Consider the following 14,559-nt stretch of genomic DNA (forward strand, 5'->3'; position numbering starts at 1 on the left):
TCCCCAGGTGCCCGTGTTTCCTCTGTGGGACACTCATCCAACATCTCACTGGCCTGGAAGCTCCATCTGGTTTGCTTCTGTATCCCCGGTGCTCAGGCTGAGGCTCAGCACAACGTAGGTGCTTAGTTTGGCGAACATTTGTTGAAATGAATGTTAATGTATCAGTAGCCATGCAGGTCCCAGTCCTACTAGTCTGTAGCCTAGATAACTCTGAGCAAGAGAATTGGTGTGAAAGATGAAATTCTACAGTGGTTTTTTGGCTGGACTCTTATTTCTCCACTGTTCATTTACTACATTAGCGATGTGATCCATTTAAGAATTCTGAATCTTAGTTGCCTCATCTATAAATTCAAATGCTTGAATTTCCTGCAGGCAAACAGTGGGGCCAGATAATTTTTTTCCTTTGTTCTTTTTTTCGTTTGCTAGTAATTTACGCATTAGTCAGTTATTTTCCTCTCTTGCACAATGATTATTCATGTGGGTGCATCTATATTTTTCTTACTGATTTGTAAGACTTACGTATATATATTTGCCATATATTTTATAAGTATTTTACATTCATTTTTAATTACAAAATCATATTTTTGTGGCTATAGAAAAGCTTTTAATATTTTTGATTTTTTTCAACCATTTAAAAAGATGAAATCCATTCCTAGTTCACTTGCTGCCCCAAATAGGCAGTGAGGCAGGTTTGGCCTGTAGCACAGTCTGTCAGCCTCTGCACTGTGTTCATGAAACCTGAACCATCTCTGCCCTCCTGGAGTAAATACCCTTGATCGTGAATGGGCTGCTGGTTTTGATGTGCTGATATTTCACTGAAACTTCTTGTGTTTACATTCATAAGTCAGATTTGATCTAGCAGAGATTTCAAGCTTGTCATAGGTCAGAGATATAATTTATTTGGCCACATTCTATTTTTTATTTTTTTTAATGACTAGCTAATATTTAAAAATTGGGAGCTATTGCAGTAAAAACTAGAGAATTCTGGCTTTTCTTAAAAGAAAAGAGATGTATCAAAATGGGGAGAATGTGGGCCCAGTTTGGTTACATTTTCACAGATCTTCTCTGTGCGTGTTTTCTGTTTTGTTAATTTCTACTCTTATTGTTATCTGTGACCTTTGGTCTGTAGTTTTCTGTTGCTAATCTTATCTGGGTTTTGTCTTTGCCTAGACATGCCTAGCATTGACAATTGTTTTTTCAGTTTTTTTTCTAGTTATAAAACAGTTTAAATTACACTGGCATTATTTGTTTCTTGAAGGTCTTATAGAATTGGTCCCTAAAATACCTGGGTCTTCCATCATTTTGTCAGGTAGAGTTTTGATTTCCTTTTGTATTTTTTCTATGGTTAGTGAGCTATTAAAAATTTCAAGGTCTTGCATCAATTTTAATAATTAATTCTTTCTAGAAAATCCTCCATTCCCCCCACTCCAGATTTTCAAATTTATAAATAAAGTTGCAATGGTTTTATCTTATAATTTAAAGAATTACCTTGTTATCTTGGGTAGCTTTCTCTTTCCTAAACTTGTTTACTTGTAGTTTTCTTTGTTTGGCCAGAGCTCTATTTTTATTTTGTGTGTGTGTGCGTAAGAACCAAGCTTTGGTTTCCTTGTTGAAGTTTGTTTTCACACACACACACACAATCACACACACACACAAAATCACACACACAATCACACACAGAAATTCAACTTTTAACTTTATTATTTCCTTTTAAGATTTTCATGTGAATTAGTTTGTTCCTCCTCCTCTTCTAACTTTTTGAAACAAAGCTTTAGTTTAAAGTCATTTTCCTTCTTGAACTTTCTATTCTGCCCCATTGATCTGTTTGTCCTCTTTTCGGCACCACGTTATTATAATGCTATTTCACATCCGGTGGTCCCAGTCCCCTTTGTTATTATTTCTCTTTTTTTATTGCTTTTAGGAAGAGAGGAGGGGGAGAAAGGGAGAGGGAGGGGAGAGAATGAGAAAGAGGGGAACACCCGTGTGAGAGAGAAACACCGACTGGCTGCGGTTTCTCACGCAGGCCCACTTTGTGACCTTCCGGTCTGCAGGGCGACGCTCCAGCCAGTTGCGCCACGCCAGCCAGGGCTATTGCCGGTTTTCAAAATTTGTTTGGTCGCTGGGCCAGATGATATCTTAATGGCACTAAGATTCCTTAATAGCTAAGTTGCCCAAATAAATCCCATTTGTCCCCTCCCTTGAAACCCAATTAGTCATTATTCTTCTAGATACAGAGGCAGACTTAAAAATGCCTATAATCAATCTTTGTATGTGAAGGTGGTGTATCAATGGAGTGCGTTTAAGTGTGTTTTTTGTGTTTGCCTGTGTGGTATGTTATGTGTCTATGTGCTTGTGTATGTGCGTAGATACATGTGTAGTGTGTGGTATGTTTATTTGTGTATATTTGGTATTCGTGTATATATAAGGTGTGTTTATGTATATGGTGCATTGTGTTTGTATATGGAGAGTGTTATGGGCTGTGTGTGCAGAGTGTGTGCAGTGCGTGTTTGTACTGCGTGTGTGTCATAGGCTTATGTATGTGTGAGGGCTGTGAGGTGTAAAGGAGATACTGAGGCTCATGGTCAGGGGGTGCTGCAGTGCTCATGGTACGTGTCAGAAAGCCAGGTTGGGTCCTCAAGCTCCTCTTCCCTCTTGGGGAAAGCAGGGCCATAGCTGTGCCCCTTTCTGGACGTCGCCTGTGGAGAGCATATGAGTCCATAGGACTAGTGTCTCCTGCAATGGCACTACCAGGCTCCCACTGACTTTTGTCCTGAGAAAAGAGTGACCTGCCCCTTTAAGAGAGGGAAGCTTTCAGTGTTCTACTAAGCAAGGGGCTTTAATGGTGGTGGTAAAGCTGGTGAAGGTGTGCCGCCACAGAGGTCAGATCAGGATCAAAGTAGCATTGGGGTCTTCCCACTAAATAGGTTAGTTGCTGAATGAGGCAGAACGAGCTGGGAGGGAACTTGCAAGGCAGTGGGACCTTTGTCCCGAGTGGGGGTGAAGTGCCCAGTGTGGTCCTCAGTCTTTTCTTCCCTAGGCCATCTACAGACAGTGCAACTCTGCCCAGCTCTCCTGCTGGGCCCCCCTTCCTGAAGGTACATCTGCAGGTTGCTCCCAGCTTCCTGAGTCCAAGGTGGTCTTCCCTGGTGTGGGCTGTACAGTGGTCCCTGGCAGAGCTGTGAAGGGAGACACTGTCACCTTGGGCACACCAGTCTTCCTTTCCCTGTGGACCTCCTAATTCCTGCTGGGAGAGAATGCTGCCTCTCAGGGGGCATCCTCAGGCCATGCCTAACTGTGCTCCCAGTTTGCTCCTGCTGGTCTGCAGCACCTGCAGCCTCAGTGTCCTGTCTGCATCCCATGGCTTGAGCCTAAGGATGGCCATTGTCCCTGTCTGGACGGAGCAGCAGATCCAGGATACCTCCCTGTGCAGAAAGGATGCCTGGACTCGCACTTCCCCAGCTAGGAGGAGGATCAGGCACACTCAGTCTAGAGTGCAGGAAGTCCATCTGCCACTGGGTTGGGGCCAAAGGAGTTGGCCTGGCCCTGCTAAGGGTAGTGCTCATGGTGTGGGGTTCAGGGAAAGACCAGGGCAGGGTGAATCCTTGCAAAGTGCCGGGATTCAAACCGCTCACTGCCCTGTATGCGACTCATTTGCACTTGACCACTAGTTTGCTGATTTCAGGGCTCCTTCTCCAGTGTCTGCTCCCTGCGGTGGCCAGCTGGCTCTGTGACATCTAGTGTCCTTACCTGCGTCAAGAAAGCAGGTCCGCTTCTCCCACCTGCTACTGGCCATTGGGCAGGTATGAAGGCCAAGGAAGAACAGAAGGAGGACGGTCTTGGGGGCAGGCAGACCTGGGTTCAAGCTCCAGCTCTGCCAACCTTGGACAAGCTACCCACTCTCGCTGCCCGAGGTTCAGATATATTCCTGGTAAACTGGGGCTAGTGCTGTGAAGGTTTACTGTGAAGATGAAATGAGAAGACATGTGTAAATCGCCCAGCTTAGCCCCTGGCACCTGGGACTCAATATGTATAACTTTTCTCCCCACGTTCTCTCTCATATCCCCCAACCCCGGCCTGAGTGGACCAGTGAGCCACAGATACCATTTAGAAGCTTCTGATACTTTCCACTTTTAGACTTTTGTAAGACCAGCCGCTTTCCCTCCTCCGGTGGCCACAGTCAGAGGTCTGCAGGGGAGGTGTCTCAGCGTAGAACTGCTCCCAGGAGGCGTTCCACGAATGTTTCAGACAAAGCGGTGTGGGAGCTGGCCTTCCTTCCAGCTCTGCCTCCTTTCACCAGGCTCTGGAGAGTGAAGCATTTACTCGCTCTGTGTGCTGTTCATTTCTGTCCCCGCAGATGCTGGGAGCCTGTCTTCCTGTCCCCTGGCACCAGCCTGCTCATGGGGGACCATAAGGCTGGCTGGAGCAGGCTGCTCCGTCTGGACCTGCGCCAGACTGTGTTCATCCAAGAGGAGGCTGGAGAGGGAGATGGAGAGGGCAGGGTTTGGGATGGGGCTGCAGCCCGGTGGGTGGGCCCATCCAAGTGTGGAGGACACTTTTTCAAAGCCCCCTGGGCCAGGAGGGTGCTCCTTTGCCCTTGCTCAGACCCAGTGATTACAGGTCTGAGCTTCAAAGCATGTTATAAACCTGGCTAATTGCTGGCCTGGGGGAACTGGACGAGCAGGCCAAGTGTGGTCGGGTGGGTAGCCCAGGGGCCACGCCTCTCCTGGGGGTGGCCCTTGAGTCTGGAGCGGTCCTAGAACTGAGAGCCCTGGCGTGGTTGCCCGTTCTGCAGGCTTCTGGGGACAACTGCCACCCAGGCCTCGGTGGCTGCACTCGCAGTTGGGGCGCCAGCGCTTTGCTGCCTTGGGACTGGCATCTGCTCGGTCAGGTGGAAACCTCTCCATTCAAACCCGCACGGGCCAATCAGGGCCTGGCGCGCCAGCCCGTTCAAACGCACGCTGAAGCCGGCCTCCGGCTCCCGCCTCTGAGCCACAACCTGCTGCCTCGGTTACCGAGGAGCAACACAGACGCCTCGGGTTACAGGCTCTCCAACCGGCTCGCAGCGGGGAGACCATGGCGCACTCCCGGCACCGCGTCTCCCTCGCGAGCCGGCGCGTCCATCCCGGCTTGTCCTTCTACCTCACCACCTTTGGTAAGTGCCCGCTGCGGCTAGCTGCCAGGGCTGCTGCACCCTGTTCTCAGGGCCCAGACCGGGTGCCCACATGGTGCTAGGTGAGGCTGGGAGCAGCCGATCCTAACGTTTTGGGCAGCTTCTCTGGCCCCTTCCCCCTAGGGTTGCCCCAGGAACAGGCTCAGGCTGAGCTCAGGCTGAGCAAGCTGCTGGGCACCACCTGCTGCCTGGCCACCGGTGCCAAATGCATTTGGTTCTGCCTCACTTGGCTGGAATAATCCCGCCCCAGTTAATCTTTCAGATGAGTTTCCCATTAGCAAGCAGCTCAGGGTTTAATCAAGGCCTTGTTACTACATTTCCTTTCCTTTGGCACAAAGACAGGGCAGCTGCCGGGTCAGCCCAGGTGGCGCTGGCTCCTTGTGGGCTCACCTGGGAAGCTGCAGGGTGACTGCTCTGGTGGAGGGCTGACCCACAGCACAGGCGGGAGAATCGTCTCCTCCAGGAGCGACCAGGCTCTCCCGAGGTTCACAGTGCTGTCCCCGGGACTTGAGCCAGAAAGGAATGGGCAGTAGGCTCCTGCTCCCCAGCGCCCCCCGCACCCCTCCCCCCAACACACAAAGCTGAGCAGCAGCCGCCCCATGGCCTAGACAAACCTAGCCTTCCAAGCAGCTATAGTAAAGACACCAGTCCTGTCCTAGAATGCAGCCCTTCACAACTTTCCTTTGGTTTTCTCACTGGCTCTGCAACTACCTGTGGGGGCGGGGTGTGTGTGTGTGGGGGGGGGGGTCTGTTGTATTTCCACTGTGAAGTCTTGAGATCCAGAGAGAAGAAGGTCTTCTGGTGAGCCAGTGTCAGAGTTGGTACTGGAGTTCAAGCTTTCTGAGTCAATCTGTCCGGTATAATTTTTTTCAACTCTTACACTATTTTCTTTAAGAGGGTTGGGGCAGTTATGGCCACAAGACTGGACTTTGCTCAGAAGTCAAAGACAGAGCCCCGGAGGAGTCAGGCCCTTCCTGGGTTCCGGCTCTCCTGCTCTCAGGCTGCCTGTGTCAGTCCTCTGCTCCGCTCAACCTGCGTTTTGCTCTACGGGCAGAGGAGGGGAAGGAAAAGCATGTCTTGGCCCCTGGAAGTGGCCTGTGGTCTGGCATGCTGGACTTCTTCACTGGTCCAGCTGGTAGGGGATAACGAGAATAATTTACTAGCCACCATTTGCTGAGCACTTGCCATGTGTCATGCCTTGTGCCAGATGCTTTACCTGCATTGTTTCACTTAGTTCTTCCGACACTTGGAGGCAATCGCTGTTAACCCCTCTGGGATGTGGGCCTGTACCAGACAGGGGAGGTGTCCAGAATGATCAGAGTTGGTGGCGCTGGAGTGGTCAAAAGAGTGTCAGAGGGCTGCAAGGTTCTGTTACCGTAGCTGTGTCCTGATTAAAACATGTTCCATTGTTTTTTCTTCTGTATTATCATGGTGAGATGTATTTATTATTGAAACCTTAGTGAAAAGAAATCACCTGTAATCTGACTCCCTAGAAAAGACCATTGTTAACAGTTTGGGTTACATCCTTCCAGACTTATTTCTGTGTGTGCACGGGGAATGTTGTGTCTAATTTTAACAAAATTGAGATCATATTGTAAATACAGTTCTGCAACTCATTTCCTTTCCTAACTGGTATGATGTGACTATTTACTTGCATCAGTCTGCAAGCTTCTATTGAATTAAGCTCCCACCGGATCTAGGCATTTGGAGAGGGTCTTGCCCAGCAGGAGGGGTGCCCTATCCAGCCAAGGCCTCAGGGCCGGGTGGGAAGAGGATCAGGGAAGGCTGTAGCTTGATCCTGCGCGCAGCGGGCAGGCAGGAACTTGGTGGGGTGGGGAGCCTCCTGCTCTTCTGTGTGCAGTCTCCTCTCAAATCTCTCCAAGGACACTGACTGACACTGGAGAAGTTCTCTCCCGTTTCCTGAATTAACTCTGTTTCCTTGACAAAAGCCATGTTTTCCCAGGAGGCTTGACTTTCTTTATATGTCGAGTGATCTTTGTTTGTCTGCTCATGAATGAAGATTCTTATAGTGGCTCCTGATCTGGCCAACTATCAGAAGTACCATACCTGGGGAGCCTGTTTTAAAAAACAACAACTAAAACAACACAGCTCTGGCTGGTGTGGCTCAGCGGATTGAGCTCCGGCCTGCAAACCGAAGGGTCTCAGGTTTGATTCCCAGTTGGGGCACATGCCTGGGTTTGGGGCCAGGTCCCCAGTAGGGGGCGCTGGAGAGACAACCACACATTGATGTTTCTCTCCCTCTTTCTTTCTCCCCTCCCATCTCTAAAAAGAAATATATAAAATCTTTTAAACCCCCCCCCCAAAAAAAATACAACACAGATTCTTAGGATCTTCTCCCAGAAATCTCTGTTTAATAGGTCTAGGGCAAAGCCTGAGAATCGTTAATTTAAGAAGCCACAGAAGTATTTTGGTGATCAGCCAGGTTTGGAAGCTATGGATTCGGAGTCAGTTCTGGTCACCAGCATAGACTCCCTTAGCAGGAAGGTCTTTGCTGAGTTTTCTTCGGTTCATTGGTCTTTATCTGGCGTGGAGGTAGCTCCTGGCCTTCAGCAACGGGCTTTGCCCTGGAAGAACCAGATGAGGCTACTGCGTAGCTGTGAGTCTCCTGAGCACACACATTTAGAGGGAGCCAAATCTCCAGCCTCTCTGGCACTACAGAGACGAATTGTTTGGACCAGAATTCTTTTCAGGGAGAGTACTCGAGGGTGTAAGTTGTGGTTTATATATATATATTGTGCGTGTGGACACACATGAGTACAAACCCTTGTCCCCCAAAAAGGGGCATGTTCAAGTAACAGTAGGTGGCCATACACTGCCTTCTAAGGAGGTGACGTGGCTTTGGTGGTGGTGGAGGGAGGTACTTATAAACTGGGGTTAGAACCCATCTACTCCAGAGGGATTTTTACTTATGAGAAATAATGTAATTTGAAGAAGTCATCATAGGTGTACATAAGTGCTAAAACCCCAATAGCTTTATAGAGATATAGCTTACATGTGTACAATGAACTTATTTAAAGTGTACAATGAAATGGTTTTGGTATAGTGACAGAGTTGTGTAGCCATTACCACAGTCAGGTTTAGAATGTTTTTATCTTTTCAAAAGGAAACACTGTACTGTTCAGCTTATTACCCCTTGTGTCCGGTCCCCCTCTCGGCCAGTCCTAGCCAATCACTAGTCTCCTCTTTGTGCCTACATATGTGCCTGTTCTGGACACTCGGGATCCATACTAATGGAATCACATGTGGGTTTTTTGGGACTGGCTTCTTTCACTCGGCGTAATGTTTTTAAGGTTCAGTCATGTTGTAGCTTGTGTCAGCGGTTTATTCATTTTTTTATGTTTGAATAACATTCCATTCTATGGATAAACCACATTTCGTTTATTCATTCATTAGCTGATGAACACTTGGATTGTTTCTGTCTTTTGGCTGTTGTGAATAGTGCTCTGCTATGAACATTCGTGGAAAAATCTTGTGTGGACAAATGTTTTCAATTCTCTCGGGTACATGCCGAGGAGTAGAATTTCTAGATCAAATAGTAACAGGAAGTTTAACTGTTTGAGGAAATGTACCACTTTACATTCCCATCAGCAGCGTATGAGGGTTTTGAGTTCTCCACAATTTCACCAGCACTTACTATTATCTAACTTTGATTCCAGCCATCCTGGGGGTGTGAAGTGGTATCTCCTTGTGATTTTGATTTGCATTCCCTGATGATCAGTGATATTGAACAGTTTTCACGTGCTTATGAGTTATTTGTATATCTTCTTCGGAGAAAAGTTTATTGAGATCCTTTGCCCATTTTTAAATTGGGCTACTTGTCTTCTTATTGTCGAATTTTAAGAGTTCTTTATATATTCTAGATACAAGTCCCTTATCCAGAAGTCTCATGTTTGATATGTAGCTTTTTTTTTTTTATCATCCAGTTCAAAATATTTTTTTAATTTTCACAGTCATATTCACATAGTCATGTACACTTGAAGGGATCTGCAGTGGCTGGGTGCAGGGTTCTTTGCAGATGTCATATTGAGGTCAAGTTTGCTAGTTATGTTGTTCAAATATTCTACTACCTTGCTGATTTTCCCCCATTTTTGTTCTATCAGTCACCAAGAGAAGCATGTTAAAATTCTTATTATATTTGTAAATTTGTCTGTTTTTCATTGCAGTTCTGTCAGTTTTTTCTTTATATATTTTGGAAAAATATTAAGAGCACACACATTTAGAAATATCTTTCTGGTAAATTGAGGCTTTTATTATTATGAAGTCTTCTTTTATGGTTATGAAGTCATCTTTTTTACTTCCAGTGGAGATCAATTCTACTTTTACTGACATTCACATGGCCACCCGCCTTTGTTTGGTTCATAATTGCTTGGCAGATCTTTTTCCATCCTATTTCTTTCAATCTTTCTGTTTCTTTGCATTTTTTGGTATGCTGTGCCTATTAAAAATGGTAGGTACAGAGTTGGTATTTTTCTTCTTACTGCAGACCTGGGATGCTATCTTCCTTCAAAAAGATCTTTATTTACTTCTGTCAGGTGCTTGAGCTCACTAGCAATCTGGAATAATCTTAATTGAATGTTAAGGATCGAGATTGTTTGAAGTTGAGCTGCAGCCCCTTGAGAAACTGCGCCTCATCATGGTTAACTCCCTTCCTAAGGAGCAGCCCTTCAGGGTTCCATTTAAAAGGCTGGGGCTCAGACGGACCTGCCCCGGTGCAGGCGCCAGTCTCCGACTCCGTGCCATTCCCCGAGTCCCAAGAGGCAGAGAGAAACCGATCAGCTTCTCAGCCTTTTAGTCACTTCTCTGGAATTCGAAAACACTCTCAGGAGAAAATTAGTTCAGGAAATCATTCAGCTTAATTCCACAGACCACCATTCCCCCAGACCTTGCTTTGTTGTTCTTACCTATCTTGTTGCATGTCCAGGAAGCTGCTCTTAAATATTTTGTCTAGTTTTTCCAGATGTCCTCAGTGGATCTGTCATTCCAAAAATAGAAGTACCCTTCATATGTTTTCTGGTATTTCTGAGTTGTTTTTCTCTTTGTCTCTTCTTCCTCCTTTCCTTCCTTCCTTCCATCATTTCAGTGGGAGTGCCTTCTATTTGCCAGGTGCATCACATATACTAATTTTCAGTTTTACAACAAACCTATTAGAACTGTATTATTTTCTTTCCATTGTACAGATGAGAAAATAAAGATGTAGTGATTAAGAATCATCAGTAGTGGGACTGGATTCAAACCAGGTCTAATTCCAAAATTCATGCTTTGCTCATAGTTCCATGCTTCCTCTTTTTAAAAATTGTATTTTGTTGATTATGCTTTTGCAGTTGTCCTGATTCCCCCCGCTTTGCTCCCCTCTACCTAGCACACCCACTTCCTTAGGCAACCCCCCCATGATTGTTCATGTCCATGGGTCATGGTATAAGATCTTTGGCTATGCCACTTCCTATACTGTACCTTACATCCCCATGGGTATTCTGCAACTATCTGTTTGTACTTCTTATCCCCTCACCTCTTTACCCATTTCCCACCACCCCCTCCCATCTGGCAACCATCAAAACACTATCTGTATCCAAGATTCTGTCTCTGTTCTTGTTTGCTTAGTTTGTTTTTTAGACTCAATTGTTGATAGATTTGTATTTGTTGCCATTTTATTCTTCATAGTTTTGATCTTCTTTTTCTCAGATAAGTCCCTTTAATATTTCATATAATAATGGTTTGGTGATGATAAACTTCTTTCATTTTTTTCTTGTCTGGGAAGCTCTTTATCTGCCCTCTGATTTTAAATGATAACTCTGCTGGGTAGAGCAATCTTGGCTGTAGGTCCCTGATTTTCATGACTGAATATTTCTTGCCAATCCCTTCCACCCTGCAAAGTTTCTTGTGAGAAATCAGCTGACAGTCTTATGGGAACTCCCCTGTAGGTAACTAACTTCTCTTGCTGCTTTTCAGATTCTCTCTTTATCTTTTACCTTTGGCATAATTATGATGTGTCTTGGAGTGGGCCTCTTTGCATCCATCTTGTTTGGACTCTCTGTGCTTCCTGGACTTGCATGTCTATTTCCTTCACCAAATTAGGGAAGTTTTCTCTCACTATATTTTTTATTAGATTTCCAATTTCTTGCTCTTTCTCTTCTCCTTCTGGCATGTGGGAGGAACTCCATCCAGCAGAGCTCCTCCCGTCCTCCATGGATGAGAAATAAATGATCCTGGACATAATCTTGTTGTTCTGGCACGAAAGCGGGTGGTGATCCCCTCTAGGAGAGAATGCCCTGAGCTCTTCTCCCAAACAGCTTTTATTGGGAATGGTACGTGTAGGTGTATACATGGATAGCTCATCAATCAATGCCAAATGGCTATAGTCTTACAAAAACAGGTATTATCTATAGATGACAATTGAAGGAACACAGAGTTTTGTCATAGGTCAGGGTCTGTTAGTCATGCTGATGCCAGAGGGTCTTTAAGATGAGTTTCATGAGATAAGGAGTTTACTCCTTATGCCTTGAACTTAAACATCCAGTTTATATCAACAGAGCTATACAAAACAAAGCAGAGCAAGCTTCAAAGGATACAATGTATATTCTTACTCTGGCCACTTTCACCCCCCTGGGAGCCGACTGTTCCAGTACAAGGTTGTAGCTGCCTCTGGCAGAGTTCCCAGGCTGAGTCAGGCTGGGAGAGCAAAGCAGCCAAGAGACTAGGAGACTTTACAGAACGACTGAGGACTCAGGCTATGACGAAGCCAAGAGGTGAGGTTCTTTCTGCCCCTTCTCTGAAGACCTCTAAGTCCTTCCCTGATGGCCCATTGAGATTGTGCCTGTCTTAGGTTGCCTCTTCCTTGGGGTCTTACTCGTCACTGGCTAACCAGTCATCTGCCCAAGCCAAGCAGGGGAAGTGAGTGAGGCAGGGGCTGCTCTCCTGCCAGGAGGAAATGTTCTGTCTCCTTAGTGACTCATGTCCCCAAGGCCTTTTCATTCAGCTCTAGCTGTGGGACAAAAGGCTACAGTCCCTGAAACTAGGCAGGATGGCTCCCAACACTGGCACCCCTATTATGCAAATGTTGGACCTCTTGAAGTTGTTCCAGAGTCTGCTTACACTACCCTCATTTTTTTGGATTCTTTTTTCTTCTTGTTCTGATTGGTTGTTTTTTGCTTCCTTATGTTCCATATCATTGATTTGATTCTCAGCTTTGTCCACTCTACTGTTATTTCCCTGTAAATTGTTCTTTTTTTCCATTAGTGTATCTTTCATTTCTGACTGGATCTTTTTTATGCTATTGAGGTCCTCACCAAGTTCTTTGATCATCCTTATAAACAGTGTTTTGAACTCTGCATTTGATAGATCACTTATCTCCATTTCATTTAGCTCTTTTTCTGGAGTTTTGACTTGTTCTTTCATTTGGGTCATGTTTTTCTTTCTCTTCATTTTGGAAGCCTCCCTCTGTTTGTTTCTGTGTATTAGGTAGAGCTGCTTTGACTCTATGTCATGGTAGTGTGCTTTAATGTAGTAGGTGTTCTGTAGGGTCCAGTAGCACAGCCTTCCCTATCACCCAAGCTGGGTACTTGAGGTATACCCTTTGTCTGGGTGTACCTTCCTCTTGTACATGAGCCTTGGTTGCTGTTAGCAGTCAATGGGAGGAATTTGCCCAGGCCAGTAAGCTGCATGGACTAGCTATGACCACTGACCACCAATCTCCACCCTCTGTGGAGGATGAGCTGTGTAGGGGCAGGGTGGTGGTGCTCCGATGTGGTCTGTAGCCATCCACTGGGTGTGCTGGCCCTGGGGTTTCCCAGGTGGTATAGGCCAAGGTCAGCGCCCACCTGTGTTTTTCCTTGGGAACCCTGCCTGAGCTATAAAGCAATCTGAGATTGCTGCTACTTGTGCTGGGCTTAGAGATTCCCAGGAGAAGCCAAGCTGAGAATCTAGGCTGGCTGCTACTAGTGCTTGGCCTGGGGCTCACTGAAGCCAGCTGTTGCTTGTTTGAGAGGATTTAGGTAATTATGAAGCATGAGCCAAGATCAGCCATTGATATGGAAAAGCAGCTGGGGTGGGCCAGTAAGTTGGGTGGGAAGAGTCTCCGGGGATCTCCAAGGCAAGTCAAACAGGGTTAGCCAGGTTGATGGAGTCTCAAATATGGTACCAGTTTACTGGCTCTTTGGAGGGAGGGTTTAGTAAAGGAACAATGGCCTCTGCTCGTCTTGATGCCAGACACTTCAGTCCCTCCCTGTATACCACTGGTGCCTTTCAAGCTGCTACCCCGGTGCTGGAAGTCAGAGGGAGTAAGTCCGAGTAGGTGAATCCGTGTGTGGGTTCTTTAAGAGGAACTGCTTGTGGTTCCAGCAGTTTTTTCCACTGACTCAATCCCCTCTGGTTTTTGCAGCCACAGGTTGTGGGGACTTATCTTCCTGGCACTGGAACCCTGGGCTTTGGGGTCTGGTGTGGGGCAGGACTCCTTACTCCTGAGATATCCCTCCTGAATTTTTATCCACCACACGTGGGTGTGGGACCACAGCCCGTTTGGTGTCTATGCCCCTCCTAGCAGTGTGGGTGGATGTGGTTTCTTTAATTCTGTAGGTGTCAGACTTCCATTCGACTTGTTTTCTGACAGTTCTGAGTGATGGCTGTTCTATATTTTAGTTGTAATTTTGATGTGTTTGTGCAGAGGTGAGCTATGTCTGCTTACACCTGCCATCTTGACCAGAAGTCTTATGCTTCCTTTCTTGTGTTTTCCATATTAAACTTGTTCCTCTGGGAAACTTTATTTGACAGTGAAAAAAATGCCACAAATATGAAACATAATGAAGGAATTATTGACATCATTGTGTGACTTAAATCTATCTACAAGCACATAACAGATGCTCATCATTATAAAATAACATTAGACTGGAAAAAAGTCTAATAAAAGTAATAAGGATGCTGAGTAATTTATAAAATGTGGTAAAACTGACAATTTGGAATTAAAATTACATGACTTTATATATGTGATTAAAAATTAAAATCGAAGGAAAATTGTGAAAGGCAGAGTAATGTGAATTTTTATAATTATAGTATTGCACACAAATCTATATAAAAGAAAACTGTTTGGCTCTGGCTGATGTGGCTCAGTGGATTGGATGCCAGCCTGCAGACCAAAAAGTCGCCAGTTCTATTCCCAGGCAGGGCACATGCCTGGGTTGTGGGCCAGGTCCCCAGTTCGGGGCATGTGAGAGGCAGCTGATCGGATCGACAAATCTCTTGCACATCAATGTTTCTCTCCCTCTGTTTCTCCCTTCCTTCCCCTCTCTCTAAAAATAAATAAATAAAATCTTTAAAAAACCCACTGTTCTTTAAAAAGAAAAAGAAAGAACACCTTTTGTTCTACAGGTGAAGCATTT

At 45.8% G+C, this 14,559-nt stretch overlaps 1 protein-coding gene across 2 annotated transcripts in view; it reads left to right on the forward strand.

The window, feature by feature from the left end:
• Positions 1–4,948: 4,948 nt before the first annotated feature.
• Positions 4,949–14,559, forward strand: part of RGS3 (regulator of G protein signaling 3) — a 117,898-nt gene continuing 108,287 nt past the window's right edge. Inside the window, exon 1 of one of the 2 annotated variants that reach the window (XM_028511497.2) lies at positions 4,949–5,152. In XM_028511497.2, the coding sequence (XP_028367298.1) occupies positions 5,074–5,152 (79 nt within the window). In that variant the 5' untranslated portion in view covers positions 4,949–5,073. The remainder of the gene's footprint in view (positions 5,153–14,559) is intronic. The other variant, XM_028511490.2, reaches the window with a different exon arrangement.

This window comes from Phyllostomus discolor, chromosome 3, assembly GCF_004126475.2.
Source record: "Phyllostomus discolor isolate MPI-MPIP mPhyDis1 chromosome 3, mPhyDis1.pri.v3, whole genome shotgun sequence".
Classification (NCBI taxonomy): Eukaryota; Metazoa; Chordata; class Mammalia; order Chiroptera; family Phyllostomidae; genus Phyllostomus; species Phyllostomus discolor.